The sequence below is a fragment of the Emys orbicularis genome, chromosome 1 (assembly GCF_028017835.1).
Source record: "Emys orbicularis isolate rEmyOrb1 chromosome 1, rEmyOrb1.hap1, whole genome shotgun sequence".
Taxonomy (NCBI): domain Eukaryota; kingdom Metazoa; phylum Chordata; order Testudines; family Emydidae; genus Emys; species Emys orbicularis.
The window spans coordinates 248612090-248632199 of NC_088683.1; the positions used below are offsets into that span (position 1 = coordinate 248612090).

At 44.9% G+C, this 20110-nt stretch overlaps 2 protein-coding genes across 2 annotated transcripts in view; one reads left to right on the plus strand and one right to left on the minus strand.

Moving 5' to 3' along the window:
- Window positions 1-684: 684 nt before the first annotated feature.
- Window positions 685-9789, minus strand: TXNDC9 (thioredoxin domain containing 9). The gene is made up of 5 exons (XM_065401689.1): window positions 9661-9789; window positions 7813-8031; window positions 5312-5430; window positions 4136-4390; window positions 685-2494 (listed from the first exon to the last, which is right to left on the minus strand). The coding sequence occupies exons 2-5, from the start codon at window positions 7999-8001 to the stop codon at window positions 2377-2379; spliced, it is 681 nt and encodes a 226-aa protein (XP_065257761.1). The 5' UTR covers window positions 8002-8031; window positions 9661-9789; the 3' UTR covers window positions 685-2376.
- A 6112-nt stretch (window positions 9790-15901) lies between these two features.
- EIF5B (eukaryotic translation initiation factor 5B) overlaps window positions 15902-20110 on the plus strand; it is a 68562-nt gene continuing 64353 nt past the window's right edge. The window contains exon 1 of the mRNA XM_065412646.1: window positions 15902-16041. Within this exon, the coding sequence (XP_065268718.1) occupies window positions 16007-16041 (35 nt within the window). The 5' untranslated portion in view covers window positions 15902-16006. The remainder of the gene's footprint in view (window positions 16042-20110) is intronic.

Here is a 20110-nt window from a genome sequence, read left to right on the forward strand (position 1 = left end):
TGCCGTGCCCTCGCTCCTCCCACTCCCCCCCAGAGCCTCCTGCACGCCACAAAACAGCTGATGGGGAGGGAAGTGGAGGCACTGATTGGCGGGGCTGCTGGTGGGTGGGAGGTGCTGGGAGCAGGGGTTGGAGCTGATGGGGGGCTGCTGACATATTACCGTGGCTCTTTGGCAATATACATTGGTAAATTCTGGCTCCTCAGGCTCAGGTTGGCCACCCCTGGGCTAAGCAGTGGGAGCAGCCATAAGCTGGAAAGCATACGGTCACGTCCTCACACATTTCAAATCAGTCATATTGAAATAAGGCAATCTTGGGCTGTTAGAAAGGTGATTCGATCTATCGCCTCCAGATAAAGGAAAGAGCCTAGAAGATGTAAAAGGAAATTTAGTTTGATAGTTTTCTGTATTGTTTTGTCATTATAGTTCCCACTTTGCTATTGTTTATTTGCATGGTCTGTCTGGTTCTGTGATTGTTTCTGTCTGCTGTATAATTAATTTTGCTGGGTATACACTAATTAAGGTGGTGGGATAACTGTTCCCCTGCTGGTAAGCTAAAATTTTAACTAGCATCTGCTCTGTTAAAAAGTCAAGAAACTTAAAATGTGTGACTTGCTGACAGCTCTATGGGTAAAAAACATTACAGTCACGCTAAACTATTTTTAGAAGGAATAACAACCATCAGCATCCGAATTCAAATAACTTTATTTCAATGTACACGAACTGAAACAAAATATAATTGAGATTTACAGACTTAAAGAGAAATATATTGCTGGGCTGGCCCATTGGCAAGTGTTCTTCACTACTAAGCAGTGAGAATGATTAGATTTCCAGTCTTCACCTTGCTTGTTAGGCCAAAAAGGAGCTGGAAGTGCCACAAATGCTTATTTCCCAAGAGGTCTTGCATTGCTCTGCAATTAAGAACTAGTGTTTATGAACACTGAAGAAGAAACCCATCCATTCTTCAGCTAGATAAACTAAACTCCATGCTAGCCTGAGAGCTTCAATGAGGACAGAGAGAGAGAGAGAAAACTTTTCTGAAAAAATACATCTATTACTAAAACCCTACTTCACTTGCACTATTGTGGAAATTGCAGCTTTCGAGTATTAGACTTCCACCGCAATTTTGTTTTAGTTTCTTTGCACAGTCCACAATTTTGCATACATTTGAGGCTTGCAACACACGCTTTTTTCCCCATTAATACATTAAATGATCTTCAGTTCTACAGTGTTTTCCAGAGTTAGCAGAGACAGCAAAGCAATCACTATTGATCTTGCCTAATTCTGTGGATGACAAAGCAGACAGGGCATGAAGGAGACCACTGTAGCAGGGCGTACTGCACTAACATTCAATGGCTGCAATACGTAAATGGCTGAAGTGACAACTTGATTTCTACAGCAGTTGTGTTAAGACTTTTAGTCTGAATTTTATATTGTACCAGTTACTTTTTTTTTTTTTTAAATTAATGTAATATAGGTGCAAAATTTGCAGGCATAATATAATAGTTGAGTTGTTTATATTGTAGGTCTACTGTGGCTTTTCCAAATTACTGCTATTAAAAAAGGTCCATTATTCCTTTTCTGCAATTTTCCATGTCTTATCTGTAACTCGGCCACAATTATTTGAAGATCATCTCGCGATTCAGGTAAGGCCTTATATATTACTGAAGAGCAACAGTGCAATAAAATATATTGCACTGCATCAAATTTAAAACCAAACATTGTCCCTCCTGATGTTCTTATCCTACCTAATCTCTTGTATAAGCATCTGCTCTAAAATTCACAACCACAGAATTTATATTACATAACCCTGCAAGCAAGGTGGTTTCAGTACACTTGTTGATGTGTGCTATTACCTGCTGGTTCAGCTGCAACATGCGGTATACGTACTTGGTAAATGGGAAATTCTTTTGACAATCTACTTGAAAATTTACAAAAGCTAAGACTGTTTTACAATGTCCAATGTAGTTAAGTTAGTCAATGCTACACTATGGCACTATAAGATAAGCAATGCTTTAAGATGCACTACTCCGGTAATAGTTATTTGCAATTCTTGCCTCTTTACGTTTCCTTTATTGAAAATATGATAAATGGTATAAAATACTGAGATGCAAATTATGGAAATGTTTTGAAATAACAGATTAAATTTATGGTCAGTTCCCAGATGATACCTGGTTCAAAGGGGCTCAGATTTTCAACCTACTTCCAAAGACAAACAAATAGTTGGAATTTCTTCGAATGTGAATCAGTTTATAAAATTGACAGAAAAATGGAGTATTATGTGCAAACATACCGAAATCAATAGACTTTATAAAAACATTCCTAGAGATGTACCAAGCTTAAACAAAAAATGATATACAAAGATTTATAGCTGAGCTTTTAGTCGTCATCAGAATCTGAATCATATTTCTTTCCTCTGATGGTTTTCTTATCCAGCTTTGTGACAATGGTTCCAAATTTCTTTTGGCTCTGAAAAGGTGGGTCCATCAAGTTTCCACTAGAAAGAAATAAAATTTTGCTATTTAAAGCGAAAAGGTAAAAATATATTAACAGACAGCAGCACAGACCCAGAGAAGCAGCTAGTTGGACAAATCTGTTTAAAGAAAGAGGGGTTGGGATCAATAGTGGGTAGGAGGAGCATGTTCCTTCTATACCCTTAATCTCCCCCCCACACTAAGCCCAGAGATTGCCAGAGAAAGTAAGACTAAGGCCTTGGCTAAAATTGCAAGTTAGAGCGCATTAAATCAGCCCCGGGCGCCCTAACTCCTGAGGTGTCCACGCTGGCAAGGCACTTAGAGCGCCTGGACTCTGCAGCAGGAGTGCCCCTGGTAATCTACCTCCACGAGAAGCATAGAGCTTGCTGCGCCCTGGCTGAAATGCCTGGGTGTCAGTATGGACGAGGTGTTGCATTACTGCACTGTGACTGGCGTCTGGAAACATCCCATAATCCCTTGAAGTCAAGTGGCCACTCTTGTCATTGTTTTGAACTCGGCTGCAGGCATGCGGATATCCCCTTTCAAAGCTCCATTTCTGACAGTTGGCATGCTTATCTGCTCCGGGACAAAGCAAACCATTACTGTGGAATGCTGCTGCTGTCCAGTCAGGCGTGGGGGGGGGGGGGGGGGACACCTCCTCTCTGCTTGCTTGCTTGCTACTAGTGTGGAAGAAAGGGAAAAGGAAAGAGGAAGCGGACATTCCCTCAGACACAGTTACAGATTAACGAAGTGCCCAAACAAAAACAGAGTTCTAGAAAGGCACTGAAAAAATACAATACTTAGACTAGGAGTGTGTTAACTATGGCTTAGCTCCCATGAGACTACAATATACTGTTTCCATTCTAAATGGTGCGCTTCTTTTTAAAGTAGAACGAGAATACATTCTACAATTTGGAGATTTAACATTCAAATAAATGCAGATGAGTTTAATGGAAAAACTTTCCCTATTTTTAATAACTTAGCTTTAAAAATGCCAAGAATATTAAAAGCAAAAGAAGGTACATTAATGTGATATCAAGGTTGACCTTTTAATCACATAAATCAGTAAATTCAGATTGCAGATCCCACAGTACCTTAACTCTACCCCTGGTTTTTACTATCCATGTCTTTCCATTAATGATCACAAGACACAAGGCTATGTGACAGTTCTTTGCAAATGCAACCTAGTAGAAATCATTTGCACTTTTTTCAGTAAGAGACTTTTTAAAGTCAAATTATATTTAACCTACATTTTGCTATCACCGTGGACAGGCACATGCCCCATACCCAGCTGAACAGTGCAAGTGTGAAGCTATCCCGTAAAGACTGAATTAGTTAGGGAGGAAAGGCTGGGTGTTCAGCTGACTCATTAAGAAGCAGCTGTAAAGAGAGTGGGTGGGAACTGGTTATCCTAAAGCCCAAAGGCCAGAGCTTTGTTTGTTTTCACTAGTATTGGGAAAACTTCCTTTTCTCAAGAGTTTCCTGAGAGGCACTTCCTTTTGTTTTCCTTGCCAAAGGTTTATTGTTGTAACAGCTGGATTATTAGCTCACTTTGGTCTTGGGCACACTAAACATCAACATGATCAACAGAGTCTTTATGCAAAAAATGAATCTGTAAATATAACCCTCACACATTAACTTTAAAAACAATATATATTAATTACCTGTAATTAATTATGTCTGAACAGCCTAATCTCCATTCTAGGGTTTCTGTGGTAAAGTCATCCGTATTACCAAGATCAGTAAAGCCAACAATAAAATCTTGCGTTTTTCCATCTTTTACTAGTGCTAGAGTGGGAATTACTTTGATGCCCAATCTCTCGCACAGGAATGGAGATTTTTCAGCATTTAATTTCAGGAATTTTGTTTCAATGTGTTTTTTTGAAAGTGCTGCCAAATGCTTGTCTATTATCACGCATCTGTGAAAAAAAATTCAAATACTTATGAGTTAGGTATCACAAAGGCCATAAATCATTAAAGTCTACTTCAGTGCTGAATTCTTGATTATTAAGGTTATATTTGAAGAATCAACATTACAGACATAACTTGTTACTTTTGGTTTTACTTTTAGGGAAAAATAAAATATTCCAGTCAGTTTACTAATATTCAAGAGCTTCAACTTACATTATCTGGATTTCAAGGTTATAAAAATAAGTGACTTGGCATTGTGGTTGGGGAAATTGGGATAACACGTTCCTTCCTTGAAGCCTCTGGCTGCTAGCAGTTCATAGGGAATGTTCTCATCTTTCACTAGGGTGTGTTCTTGCTCACACTGAAGTATTTGGGAATTTTGCTATTGAACTTCAACAGGAACAAGATCAGGCCCAAGTTTTTAAGAAGCAATCTAGTGAGATTTGTTCAGTGAATAACAATCACCACCAATTTTTTTTCCTCTGCTACCAAAGTTTTCTAATGACCCTTTTCTAGGGATAAACCCATTATTTCAAAATGAATTTTACCTAGTTCCCTTACCCTAGCCCCTTTCCTGGCATGGCTGCTCAGATTAATATTAATGAACTGCCTGCCTCAAAGCTAAACAACAATGATGTTGTGAAGCAAAATGCTCCCTAGAAATCCTGTCTACAGACTGTAGTGAATATTTGTACCAAGCTGGTCAACATAATCATATGAGGTTATAAAATAAGCCCCACGTTAAGTGCTTATTAAGTTTTAGTAGAAATATGACTGATTGCAGGCTCCCCTGCTCTGAGAGATTTGACAGATCTGTTGATTTTAAAACCTCTATATTCAGTTTCACTTGCTGCTTTTGGAATAGTTTATTTACTTTTACACATTCTTAGCATCACAAGAGTCTCTTTAAAATAAGGTATTTACTGTACCTGAAGGTTGTATCTTTATAGAAATGGCAAACCACATTTTTACTTTCTTTGACTTCTTGGAAAAAGTCTCTCTCACTTGGGATTTCTCTATATTCTCCATGTCCTTTTGAAAGCCATTCCTAATGACGAGAAAGCAAAAAGTTAGTACTATGTTTCTTAATTGTATTTAATCTATTCTGAGAGCAATATTACTTTTAGAGAACTCCCTGACATGTTATAAAAATATATTTATATTACATAAAAAAAAGACTGCCACCTGAAAGCTTAAATAAAAGCTTAGAATCCCTTTTTTTTTTAAAAAGAAGGGAAGGGGCAGAAGGGTTTTACTGGGAAACATTTGAAGTCAAACTATAGCAGCTAGTCAGGAAAAGAAACTACTTTTTCCTCTTCCCCTCTTGTTCCCCCGCACAATAGATGAAAAACCACTGGTCTGGACATGGCTACTGGGTTAATCTGCCCATATTTTTTTTGGTGGGGTAGAAGGAGGAGGAGGAGTTACTGCTTTGAGAGCCGCAGTCCTTGTACAGAATACAATACACTTCTATAGCATAACCTCCTACAAAGAGCAGATTAAACCGCCAGTATTCAAGAGAGGATATAAACCCCGAAGTTCTTTCCACAATTTTGGGAGCCTCAAAGTTGCAACGTGGACTGCCCTCTTCAGAAAGTAATTGTATACTGAAAAAAATTCACCAAAGCATGACACCTATAATCACAAAAAAAAAAACCCCACCAACACAGAAAGCATGACACAGCACGCTTTAAAACTGATTTACTTTCAGTTGTCCCTATATAGAAAATGCAGATCAATACTATATTTTTAAAACTTCTGAAACATTCATTAGCATCTCAACATTATAAAGGTCACCAGAGCTGGCTTTACAATAGATACATTAAGTATTTAGATAATCTTTAAAACGACAATTGTATACAAACAAAGTCCTCAAACATCTAGGTTCAATCCAAATACCCCAACATAAGCAAGTTTTCCAGAACAACGTGCACGCAATTATACACACAAAAATGCATGCTTGTTTACAGTTACTGAATGCAGTTACAATTTCACAAGGGAAAAATTATAATGGGACATGGAAACTGCAGTAATTGCATGCTTAGGTGTGCAGATGTGTGCCTGCAATTTTGAAAGTCTAGCCCGTTATAATAAAAATTACTTTGCACTGATTGGAGAAGGATTGAGTAAGCTAGATATTTACAAGCAGTACTTACTTTTCCAAAGCTAAATCACAAGTTGCCTATTTTTTAAAGTTAAAACAAAGCAGTTTTAACAAGATGCCAGTGCAAAAAAAAAAGTGTTACCCTATGAAGGAGTGAACTGAATTAAAAGGAGGTCATAAATATCCTGAATGCTGTCCATGCTCATGGTGCCTAGTATAGCCTAATTATTTTGATTTTTTTAATCAAGAGAATACAAAGAAGAAGAAATAGTAAGAAAGAGTCAACAACAAACTAAATTGTTCTTCAAGGAAAATCAGCAAGAGAGAGAGACTTGTTACATTATCAAAAAAATATGTTCAGGTCTACTTTGCGTCAGAGCTATTAAGATTCCATATCCCTCAGCATTCCAGCCTAACAGATATTCAGCTGCATCCACATCTCAAAGTCTGGTATTGGCCTCTACCATTCCCTTCACAACTGGAATGTCCTTTTCCACTTCCTATCACTGCCCAGTTTCATAGTTTTTGAGGCTTGACCATACTAGGTAGGGAAACCCAAAGGACTTCCCTATTTGCAGCTCAAGTTCCACACCAGTTGCTAAGAAAACCCAAACTATGTGGCAAAAGATTTTTGGGAAACATCAAGATCAATAGCTTAATGAGATGGTTGCAACAGCAAGGTAGGATCATTTCCTGTCCCTGCAAAAAGACATGAGCAAATAAGTTTTCTTCACATACATCCCAAAGTCTTACTGGATTGTGAGAAGCCCCTTTGCAGAATCAGGATAGGCGACCAGCCCTGTAAAGAGCTGGGAGAAGCCATGCATCATTCCTTTTGTAAAATGCCTCAAAACATAGAGAGGGAGGGACTTGCATACTACCACGAGAAGATTTCAAATATTTAGAAGTTTGGAGGAGGGGGATCCCTAAGGTCTGCTGGCATGTGTGCATTACTGGTGTTTTCAGTCAATAATATTTGAGGACTCAATCACCTGAATATTAACATGATCAAATCCAAATATCAGTTTATTTGCTTACCCTTCTCTTAATCCAGATTTTGTTTTAAATACACGTCTGTATAATTTTGATGTAACCAAACTGTTCTAAATCAAGGCCAAAAATTAAAATGTGTTAGACATGTTGTATTCTATGATTCTATGCCAAATTTCAGCCCAAAGCAAGTGTACTGCTATGCAACACCTACCCTCCCCTGAGATTTTCTATCAAACACAAACAGAATCAACTATGGTAGTCTTTGCTATAGTGCATAAAGCATCTGATCCCATTCTTCGACGTTCAGAATCTAAAATGCTGCCAGAAAATTACTTGTTTCTGCTGCTGGGATTTCTTTAGTGCTTCAAGCCTCCTTTCTTTAAGGCGTTCCAATTCATCTTCATCCATCTGGTCCAATTTTTGAATCTCAGCATCCAGCTGTTCTTCCACTACTTTAGTAGTCTGAAGCATTTGATTTTCCAGAACTTTTGAAAACATTTCAACAGAAGTATCAGCAGCCATTCTTCTGGATATTCAATACACTCCTTGTAGCTGCAAAATAATACATGAAAGTAGAGATGAATACCATAAAACAATACCTATTTTAAGCCTTTAGTTCATATCCTGATCAGGCCAGTCTTTTATCTATAGAGTGCTGTGTAGCAAAACGGGGGGTGGAGAAAAGAGAGACAGTCCCTATCCTATTAGGAACTAATATGCAGACAGTTGTTTTCTTCAGGGGGATTTACAACTCTGTAGACAATACTTACACCGTGCACATGCAAGAAAACAAAGATTCCAGTCATATCCTATTCTCTGACTCCCTAGGCCAGCTGCTAAAATAGCACATTCAGCTTCTTGGAGAGGGAAGCCCAGATTCACAAAGGGCACTTCAGTCTCAGTTTTAGGCACCACTATGATCCACAACACGAACGCCTGGCTTCCGCCTAACTCTGTAGGTGCCTAAACTCATCCAGTGCCTAAGTTTTCAAGGTAGAAGTTCCCTACATATGTTTCTGCCTATGGCCATGTGCACTGCTGCCTCCCTGTAGGTGTCTGGATACCTATCTCATGCGTAAGGCCCAGCTCAATCCACAAACCAGGGGAGGTAGGCTCTCCTCTGCCTAACTCACCTGTAGGTCCTGGTAAGTGTGTGCAGAGGCTGCCTAATGCCACACAAAACAGCCTGGGGAAGAGTGGTAGGCGGATCTCCCTTAAAATCTTTAGCAGAGTGTTTAGGATACTCATCCAGGATGTGAGACCCCCCCTGTTCAAGTCCCCCCTCTGCCCTATGAGGGGGGATCTGAACAGGGATCTGCCACCTGTCAGGTGAGTGAGAAACTGATTGCTCCGGGCAGAAGCATAGGCTCAATCTTCCTCTGTGAAGATCCTCCTTGTGTAGAATTTCAGACACACATCGTACCAGGAATAGGGAGAAAAAAGAGCTGCAGGAACTCACTAAGTTTTCCCCATAATGCTCCATTTTTACTTTACCTCTAGTGCTGTGGGTGGTCTTGTAACAGGCTTATAGCAGGGCGAGAACGAGACCATTCAGCTCAGGACCTGGACAGCCTGCAAGCCAGCAGCCACCTATTTGTGCTACAAAATAAGCGGCCGCTTTAAGCCCCGTACGGCTTGATTCCATCTACAGTGTAAGTAGCAAAGTGAAGTGAAACGGCTTTTCCGAAACCCCCTGCCCGTGGGGGCGAGAGCCGGTTCCAAAACGAGCATCGGCTCCGCTTCCCACCAGGGGAGCTGCGGCGGGGTGTGTGTGTGGGGGGGAGCCTGACGTGTTATGAGCACACCCCCTCCAGCTGTTACCCCTCGCAGCTCCTGCCTAGTGCGGGGGGACGGTGTCACCAGCACAGCGTGGCTATAGGGCGACAGGGCCCCGAGCCAGGCAGAGTCTGCCCCCGCCCCCCCCCGCCAGGTACCACACCCGGGGGGAAGGGATGCAGCAGCTAAACACAACGTATTGCGCATGCGCGGCTCGCGCCAGCTGCAACAGCTACGTTCACCGGCTCCAACGCCCCAGACAAACCGCCGGTGACAATCCCAGGCCTCCTCCCCCGCCGAAAGGAGCCCGCAGCCGGGCCCCTGGGCCGACAAGGGAAACGCTGCCGGACAGGACGCGCCGCTCACAGTCCCCGCCCCGCAAGCCCGGCGGCGGCGTCCCCACACCTTGTCCGCGCGTGTCTCGCGGCCTCAGCTTGTGCCTAGCAGCTCCGATGATTGTTGACGTGCCTCGCACCAGGGAGGATGGTGGTGAGGTGAGAGGCCGCAGTGCGCAAGCGCGTTCACGCCAGGGCCCAGCGCGTCGGCGGCCTACGGAGAGGGCACGAGACAAGGGCGCAGGAGGGACCCGCTGAGCGAGGCGCTCACTGCTGCTGCCCAGCGCCCCCTCTGGCCGGAGGGCGAACAGCGGCAACAGGCGCCACGCTCCCCTCTCCCTGCCAGGACAGCCCCAGGCTCCCCCCTCTACTGCCCCCTGCTGCCCCTCCTTACTGCCCAGCCCTAGGCTCGCCCCCTTACTGCACCCTGCTGCCAAGGCCAGAGGAGGAAATTTCCCACCCACTCCCTCCTCGGGCATGGGGGTGGGCACTGTACACAAGAGAAAACAAGGGACGTTCTGATTCACTGGTGTGGCCCAGTGCTTAGAGCACAGAACAGGGAGTCAGACTATGGGATTCACAGCCCTGCCACTGAACTGCTACCTGCCTTGGGCAAATCGTTTTCCCTCACTGCACCTCGCCTCCCCCCTCTGTAAAACAGGCACAACAGCGGCATCCTACGTCCCAGGGGTGTTGTTTGTAAAGCACTTTGAGATTACTGGACAGCCAAGGAGAATCGCTCCTCTCCACCCTCACGAGACACACGCAGGTGCAAAGCAGAACAGTGTGCCATGATGCCTGCCGGGGACCGTGGCCTGCTTTCTGTGGGCGCTGTGGGGCTCTGCTCTATTCCTTCAGGGTGGGGGTGGGGGCTGGGGCGCCTCCCTGAGGAATGGGGCAGGAGCTCTCATCTGGGCTGGGGGATGGGTGTGAAGCACTGGATGGGCAGGGACTCCAGCTAGAGTAGGGTTCCCCATAGCCGGGTGATGCATCTGCCCGTGGCCTCGTTTGGTGAGAGGGTGGGAGTGCCGCTCTGTGGCCTTGGGCTGCTAGTGTCAGGAGGAGCCGTTCCTGGCTCTTTAGGCTGTTCATTAGGCCTGTGTTGTAATGGGCATCTCTTGACGTCAGACATGGGGCCAAGTCTTTCCTCAGGCATCAGTGTATGACACATAGGCAAATACCTTCTAGCCAATAAGGGTCACACTAGGCTGTTTGTAAAATCCTGGGGGAATTGGTATCAGAGGGGTAGCCGTGTTAGTCTGAATCTGTAAAAAGCTACAGAGGGTCCTGTGGCATCTTTAAGACTAACAGAAGTTTCTGTTAGTCTTAAAGGTGCCACAGGACCCTCTGTTGCTTTTTGGGGGAATTGGGTGCAGCATGTTCAGCGATGCTTTCAGGTGAGCGGAGTAGTCGCAACAGATCATCACTTCTACCACATGACTTCAGTACGTCACTGACTATTCTAAAATCAAGATGGGATGTTTTTCTAAATGTGAAGAAGCAAGTTATATAAAAGTTACTATATATATATAGTAATTGCTCTATTCTGTCATCTAGACTTTTTTTATCCTGAATTGGAAATGTTAAACATATAGCATTCAGACATATTTTACAACTTCCTGTTGTGTGATCCTTCCAATAGACCACCATTTTACTGCTCTATCGCACTTATCTACAGACAGACATTGTCCCATTATGATGGCCAGGAGGAGGCTGATTGGGAACTGTGAACCATATCACCATAACCTGCCCATTGGTTAGTGTTTGTCTGTTGTATTTTTGTGACTCCAAATGTTACATTCTGAAACAATCCTTTAATTATTTTCTTTAATCACAGTGGTAATATTTTTGACACAGGGTAATGATAGTAATGGCTAGGGCAACCAGCAGGAGTGGTGTCTGTAATTGTTAAATACTGACACTATATAATAAGATTCCAGGAATGTCACACTGTGAGAGTCAGTCTGAAGCTTATTATGTCTGTACAGTCAGTGTGAAGTGACAGAAGCAGCTACAAGCATGTTGAGAGCTCTCTTTGTTCAGAATACCACCAGAATGAATCATTGCTGGGTTTCACAGTTTGTTACCATCCAGTTTTTAAGTTCTCAGCCATTTTGATTTAATTAATTATACCTGTGTGGTGTACAGCTACAGTCATTCAGTCATGTATATGCCATGCCAAGAGTCCTAGGCTGTTCCGATGTTAGAGGTAATTCAACCAATCACCACCCTTATTCTATAGCGAATTTGCAGGCAACAATTTTATTGGTAATTTAAGGGATAATGTACAATGATGGATTACTTGAACCAACTGTCACACCTAGGCACCCAACTGCCACACTGCAGCACGCTCCCCTCATTCACCACCTGCACAAATCCACGCTACTCTCCTAGCACAATCGCCAAGATGCAAATCAGCACAGCCACCCACACGACACAGCCACTGTATATAATAACCCCAAACACATACAGCCCTTCACAGCAGTAGGGTTACCATTCGTCCGGATTCCCCCGGACATGTCCGGCTTTTTGAGCTAAAAATAGCATCCGGGGGGGATTTGTAAATGTCCGGACTCCCCCCCCATGCAGAGCGCGCGCGGCTAACAGGGCAGCCGGCCGGATGGTGCCACTTACATGGGGCTCCGACAGCCAGAGAGAGCCCCTCCTCCGCTTCCCCTGCAGCAGAGATCACTCCCTCCCTCCCTGCATTCGCAGATCGCCTCCGGCAGTCTGGAGCTCCTCCCCCGCTCCTCCTCCACTGCTGCCCAGCGTGCCGGGACAAATGGCTCAGGCCGTTCCTGAGCAAGTTCACAGAGACGTTAGGCGAAGGCCAACAACAAGGGGGCCAGGGGGTCGGAGAAGGGGCAGGGAGGTTTTGGAGGGGGCAGTCAAGAGACGGGGGGGGGGTCGGCAGTTCGGGAGGGCTTTCTGGGGGGGTGGATAAGGTTTTGGGCAGTCAGGGTACAGGTAGGGGGTAGGGTCCTGGGGGGCAGTTAGGGTGAGGGGGGTCTTAGGAGGGGGCAGTTAGGGGACAAGGAACAGGGAGGCTTAGGTAGGGGGTGGGGTTCTGGAGGGCAGTTAGGAGCAGGGGTCCCAGAAGGGGTAGTCAGGGGACAAGGAGCGGGGGGGGGGGTGTTGGGAGTTCTGGGGGGGGCTGTCAGGGGGCAGGAGTGGGGAGAGGGATCGGAGCAGTCAGGGGACAGGGAGCAGAGGGGTTTAGATGGGTCGGGAGTTCTGGGGGGGGTTGTCAGGGGATGGGGAGTGGTTGGACGGGGCGTGGGAGTCCCAGGGGTCTGTCTGGGGGTGGAGGTGTGGATAAGTGTTGGGGCAGTCAGGGTACAGGTAGGGGGTAGGATCCTTGGGGGCCAGTTAGGATGAGGGGAGGGTCTCAGGAGGGGGCAGTCAGGGGACAAGAGGCAGGGAGGCTTAGGTAGGGGGTGGAATCCTGGGGGGCAGTTAGGGGCAGGGGTCCCAGGAGGGGGCAGTGAGGGGACAAGGAGTGGGGGGAAGGTTGGGGGTTCGGAGGGGGCGGGAAGTGGGAGGGGCAGGGGCGGGGCTAGAGCAGGACGGGGCGGGGCTAGGGCGGGGCTCCTCCCGTCCTCTTTTTTGCTTGCTGAAATATGGTAACCCTACACAGCAGCACACACCCCTCATTTGCCACCTTCACAAATCAATACAGAATCCCCCAACACAAACCCCACAGACACAAGTGAACACAACCAGAACACATAATAACCCCAAACATCACTCTGAAGCCTAGAATATCTGTTGTGTGTGAAGCAATGGAAAGAACTACAAGCATGGCTGAGAACTTTTTTTGTTCAGCATATCAGCAGGTTCAATCATCATTGGGATTTGTGGTCTCTTACCATCCAACTTTTTAAAAAACTCCATCCAGTTTTTAAGTTCTCAGCCATTTTGCCTTATTTACACACATGATAAATTACACCTATGTGCCAGTAGAGGCTTTCAGCTACTAGTTACTATTTAAATGTGGGTGCTACTAATAAGAGCTTCAGAGTTTGATTTAAATTCTGGTACTATCTAGGATTTGCATTCTTTTACATTTCTGTGTAATGAAGAAAAGACTTGATCAATCCTACTACTGTGTGTTTGTCATTCGATTGGTGTTACTGGGTACACAAGTATATGCTGCCAGAACCACAGACCTTTTTCCCTATACTTTTGCCAAGAAATTTTCTTGATAACCTTTGTCTTTTCCTTCTTTAAACCCTCCCTAATTCCTTGAATGAAGCTAACATAGAGTGGAACTTACGTACGTTTTCCAAGAGCTGAGCAATATTCCAGCAGTTCCACAGTGCTCTTGTACTGCCTACACTGATCAAACTTCCTGATTTACTATAGTATTGTAAGCAGTTTCAGGATCATAGGCCAGCTGGCAGGCAAACCTACCTTTTTTCCCCACCAGTCGGTGCTGCCATTTCTGTTTATCTCTTTAAAGCTGAGCTGTGGGTCAGCTGCCTTTGTGCTGATCCCTAGCACAGTTCCTTCCCTCTGTATTATGCCTTATCTGACATGCAGTGTAGTCTGGGGCCAAATTACACAATATTGGATTTTGGACTCTATCATCTACAGCTTAACTGCAAGGTAATCTTGTACATTCAGAGATGCCATTGCAAAGGAAAGGACAGAGATGCAGTAAAAGGGGAAAGAAGAACTGAGGGTATGGAGGATGAGGTGAAGATCCAGCAAATGTGTCCAATAGCAAGTACCTCATATCAGATTGTTCAGCTAGCACCCACCTTTTTCTGTACCTTCCTGAGGGCAAGTGCGTACCCTGAAAGCACTTTCATGTGCCAAACCCTCCTATTGACAAGTGATTCCAACCTAAACTCCCCACATTTCCCAAGCTTCCATAACTATCCTGCACAATCCAGGATAAAGCCTCTATATATGGTTCCTCAATCCCAGGTATTAAAATGCCCCTCCACTGTCTTTCCTTTTGGTAACAATGTGCTGTCTTTTATTCTTGAAACATCTTCCCTTTCGTTTTACGCTATGTGACATTTCTTTATATTCTGCTTTAAACAGGAACACTGGCAACTTAAAAATTGTATGTTTTTTTTTAAATCTAAGATTACTATAAATAAAAGATTATCGGGGGGGAAATTTTTCAGTTTACTCTGTGCATTTATCGCCACCTTGTGTAGAGCGAGTTTCAGTCTTTACCCTGTATGTACAGAACCGTCTGTTAAACTATGATCCTGCAATGAGCTCTACGGGGGTTGACCCTTGTGCTGCTGCAAAGCCCTACTGGAATCATTATTGCCCTGTGTGGACATGGGGTTGCTTGCATAGAGTACATAGCAAGATAGGGACTTTAGTTATTCAGTTTCTGCTGGTGTCTGAGTTGTTCATAGAGCAGAAAGGGAGGGTGGTTTTTTTTGTACTTTTAGAAAACATGATTGTAACACCACAAAAATGGACAGGAAAACTTGGGGACAGGCATCACACCTGAAACTATTTGTAATACTTATTTTTTAATTATCTGAGCATCCAGTTGACTATCCTTTTAAAACTTGCTTCTCTCCAAAAGCTTTTCAGTGATGATTCAAAAACACCCGCAAAACCTCTCTCAAATGTATGATAAATGTCTGCTCTGTGTGTTCTGTGTCTGATTTAGAGGGTAAGCTTTATGGGCTGTATCTTCTTCACTGTTTATATTGGCCCTGCACACACTGTAGGTACCTAAGAAGAAGATTTGGCACTTGCTGTTAGCTGTCCAGTAATCTCAAAGTGCTTTACAAATATGAATTCTCTCAACACCCCTGGAACATATGATGCCGCGGTTGTGCCTGTTTTACAGAGGGGGAGGCGAGGTGCAGTGAGGGAAAACGATTTACTAAAGTCAGCTGGCAGGGCTGTGAATCCCATAGTCTGACTCCCGGTTCTGTGCTCTACGCACTGGGCCACACCAGTGAATCAGAACGTCCCTTGTTTTCTGTTGTGTACAGTGCCCACCCCCATGCCCGAGGAGGGAGTGGGTGGGAAATTTCTTCCTCTGGCCTTGGCAGCAGGGTGCAGTAAGGGGGCGAGCCTAGGGCTGGGCAGTAAGGAGGGGCAGCTTGGAGCTGGGCAGCAGGGGGCAGTAAAGGGGGGAGCCTGGGGCTGTCCTGGCAGGGAGAGGGGAGCGTGGCGCCTGTTGCCGCTGTTCGCCCTCCGGCCAGAGGGGGCGCTGGGCAGCAGCAGTGAGCGCCTCGCGCAGCGCCGGCGGGTCCCTCCTGCGCCCTTGTCTCCGTAGGCCGCCGTCGCGCTGGGTCCCGGGGTGAAGGCGCCTGCGCACTGCGGCCTCTCACCATATGCACCCAGGTGCGTGTGGATGTGGCCGGCCGGACCCTGCTGAGACGGACGTGGACGGAGGCGAGCGGTGACCAGGCGGCCCCGCCAGCGCCGCCATGGGCAAGAAGCAGAAGAACAAGAGCGAGGACAGGTAGCGGGCCGGGCTCTCCCCCTCCCCCGAGCGGGCTCGTGGCCGGGGAGTGACAGCGCGGGGCGGGCTCGGCCGCGGGGCCCTCCCACCCCCGTGGCTGCTAGGGGGACCCCGGCTCCCGCGGGCAGTGAGCGCTGGTGGGGGCGAGTCGCGGCAGTTCCGCGCCCCTCGGACACTAGCTCCCTCCTACTACGCACCGACCCACGGACGCGGTGTCTTGGTTCCCACGGCTGGGAGGAGAAGCGGGGGCGACCGGCCCAGCGCTGTGTAGCTGGCGCTGCCTTCCAGGTGCCGCCTCCCCCTGCTAATTTCTTCCCGGGGCAGCTGAGCGTTGTGAGTAACTAATGCTGGCGTCTCAGCCCAAACGCGTGTGGGTGTTGTCTTTCCCCCCGGCTTTATTCTGGGGGGGACATCGGCCTCCCAAATCCATGAGCCTTGTCTGTAAGCGCATCAGAGCACTGGAGCCAACTTGGAAATGAAAATCTATGGCGAGATCAACACTTGTATGCTGCATCCCCAAAGCTTCACTAGTCATCCAGATACATTTGGATGAATATATTCCAATATATGCTGTATTAGCTCCCACAAACGCTTGTGATGTTTAGCTGAAACATTATCTGCCTTGGGTTTTGTAGCACTGAGTGGGAAGAAATGTCTATAGGTGAAAGTATCAAATGGGTAGCCGTGTTAGTCTGGATCTGTAAAAGCAGCAAAGAGTCCTGTGGCACTTTATAGACTAACAGACATATTGGAGCATGAAAGCTTATGCTCCAATAAAAGCTTATGCTCCAATACGTCTGTTAGTCTATAAGGTGCCACAGGACTCTTTGCTGCTTTTATTGGTGAAAGGCTCTTTGGGTTCATCACAAACTATTGAGGTGTTGAATATACTCCAGTAAAGTAGAAGTTAGGCTGTAGTTATAAAGGTGGGAAAGGAGAATTTTGGTCACTTCAAAGCACTTAAGTGGTTGGTGAAGAGATAATCATGTTAATTTTTAATTCTTTTCTCAACCGTAGTCCTATTTCCAAACATCTGTATTTTACGCTGCTAGCTAGAATGAATGGCTGGATGACATTATGTGCAAGCACAAACTTCAGCTGTGTTGACAGTCACTTTTTGCTTCAATTTTAAACCTTAAAGATTTTCTAAATTATATTGATGGCTCCATACAGAACACTTCCACACTTTGTACATGTGACAGACGATTCCATGGTCACAAAATATTAGGGTCCTGAGGATCCTCTGACTGTCTGCCTTGTTCATGCCATCTTGAATGCCGCATGCCAGTCAACATCTTTTTGGTGAATGAATGGACTCCCATGAAAGCTGTTAAATCTACCAAAAAGATCACTGTTGTGTGCAGCGCGCTTTATTCCTTTAATCAAGAATAGGTATATTTCTTATACTCCTTAACAAAACCAAGACCTAATTCTACTTTAATTGATCATAGGCCCTGCATAATTACTGCTGACAGGAGATAAAACAAGTATTTTCTTCCACAGTACAAACCAAAAGGAAATAAAAATACATGCGCGCACGTGTGTGTTTCATTTTGCACTAGCTGATTCTTCAGCATGTCCTTCTTTACTTGACCTCAAAATAGACATTGGGATACAGCAGTGTTATGTATCTTATTCCTAGGTTCAGATGCCTTTGATGTATTACCTGTTTTTGAATGAAATCAGCCGTAAATTGCTAGTCATTTAAAAAAAATCTGAATTTTACTGGATTTCTTCCTCTATTTTTAAGCATTTATTAGTAAAAAGGTATGCTATGAAAATGTTAGTGATTTAAGGCTTTCCATCCTTGCCTCTAAACTAGTTTGTAATCTGACTTCCCCTTCTGGGTAGGGAGTTGGCTTTTAATGAAAATCTTTATAGTGTAGCTATTGCTCACCATGGAAGAGTGGGAAGCACCATATATACTGCTTTGTAGTATCTGTTGTCGGCAGCCTGACTCACCAGCTGTGCCCATCAAAAACATACTGGGGAGGCAGGCTGGGTAGGGGTATTGGGGCAATGGGAGACAGATGGAGCTTTGAGATGGAACAGAGGTTGGTTGGAACTGTGCACTGTGGAGGCAGGGAAAGAAGTGGGGCTTGGTGCTACTGCTGTGACTTCTTAGTGTAGCAGACAGCAATACCGCATAGAGCCCCTCAAAAGCTGAAGTCTTGGGGTGCAAAGAACTGGGTCCTCACAGTGATGTGGGCTGGGGAGCTGAAGCACCAATGATAGAGTTGCTGGAGTGCTAAGCCTGTAGAGAGGTACTGGGTTTTCTTCTGTTCTGCTTCATATCCTTGCTCATCTTTTCCTGTTTCTGAGGATGACTGGGCAAGTGACTTGAGAGGTCACAGGAGGGTTAACAAGGAAGAAGAATAAAAATACTCTCCACAGCTGTACCTCCCCAGTGTGATGTGCTCAAGTCTATCAGACTGAGTGTCCCTTCTTGCAAATCTCCATCTTATCAGAGAGAGAAGGTGTCTCAGGAGTGGAGGTGGTAGTTTCAAGTTTCCTTCCTTTTTCCTCCTTGTCCCCTGTTATGATGAGAGGTGAGTGGCTTTATGCAGAAGCACTGTTTTCCCAACTGCGGGTTTCCCACAAACATTCAGTTGTTCACCGCTCTCAATCCTTTTTTCTCCCATGCCCTCTACATAGATGTGCACTTGCCCCCTCTTTTCCCCATACCCTCTCCCATCCTGGTTTATCCCTTCTTGGCTGCGGGGCATAAACGGCAGTGAGGGGGAACATGAAGGGAATGTGGGGCTTGAGCAAGGGTTGGAGATATCTGAGGTGGCAGAAGTAGGACAGAAAGAAATGCCTATTTTATATTTTTATATATATACATAAAAAAATAATATGCATATGCATGTGTGTGTCAGGGGAGCATACTGGTTAGTGCATCTCAGGAGAAGAATTCAGTGGGAGGAACAAGGCTAGGCCAGTGGGGAGGGAAGCCTGGGGAAGGAAGTACGGCTCTGTGGGGGTTTATTGCAGAAGAGGGCAGCTATGGGAGGGTGAAGAATGGGAGCACTGGAACTCTGCAAGAAGATCTAGGAAGGATAGTAATATCAAAATTAAGTTATTCGTGTGGATAACAATAATAGAATCATAGAAATGTAGGGCTGGAAGGGATCTCGAGAAGTCTTCAAGACCAGTCCACTGCACTGAGGCAGCACCAAGTAAACCTAGACTATCCCTGTCATGTGTTTTTGTCTAGCCAGCTCTTGAGAGCCTCCTGTCATGGGCATTCCACAATCTTCCTTGGAAGGCTATTCCAGTGTTTAACTATCCTTTATAGTTAGCAAGTTTTTCCTAATATGTAACCTAAATCTCCTTTGCAGTAGATTAAGCCCATTACTACTTGTCCTACCTTCAGAGAACAATTGATCATCATCCTCTTTAGAAAAGCTCTTAACATATTTGAAAAGGTTATCAGGTCCCCCATCAGTCCTCTTTTCTCAAGATTAAACATGCCCAGTTTTTTTTAACCTTTCCATCTTATATTGTTGCTCTTCTCTGGATTCTCTCCAATTTGTCCACATCTCTTGTAAACATTCTTTTCAACATTGATTTTTTTATATATAGATTTACTTCCACCCATAACCAGTGAATACATCAAATTTCTTTGCATCACACTTATGCATAAATCTTAATTCTGAGCACCATACTGCCACATACAAACAGCTGATTATAGATATTTTTTTTCTGTGAATATGTCTGTAGAGAATATATTTATCCAGTTTGGTTGGAGGTAAGATTGATGTAAAAGAACTGTGTATGCATTGTGATCAATGGAGTTTGTGGAGGTGCAGAGTGAGTGGTTCAGATATGATATTTGGGTGTTAAGGCATGTGGAGGCTGCCTTAACTAGTGACTTCCTGAAGTTTTAGTGGTTGTGCTGTACTGATACTCTCTTTCAATAAGAGAACTCCTTTTCTTTAAAAATGTAAATGGAAGCCACCTCAAAAATTTTCAGTCTCCTGCATGAGAGTGCAACAGAAATGCCTCGATACAGAATTTAGTTCCAGCTGGCTGTAGGATACAGAGGGCCTTGGCTATGGGATAGAAA

Excerpts from the sequence above, each read along its gene's own strand:
- TXNDC9 (XM_065401689.1), bottom strand. The coding sequence starts at position 8,001 with ATGGCTGCTGATACTTCTGTTGAAATGTTTTCAAAAGTTCTGGAAAAT. Across the intron at positions 5,431-7,812 it reads AATCCCAGCAGCAGAAACAA|GAATGGCTTTCAAAAGGACA; the intron begins GTAATTTTCTGG and ends TCTCGTCATTAG. Across the intron at positions 4,391-5,311 it reads TATAAAGATACAACCTTCAG|ATGCGTGATAATAGACAAGC; the intron begins GTACAGTAAATA and ends TTTTTTTCACAG.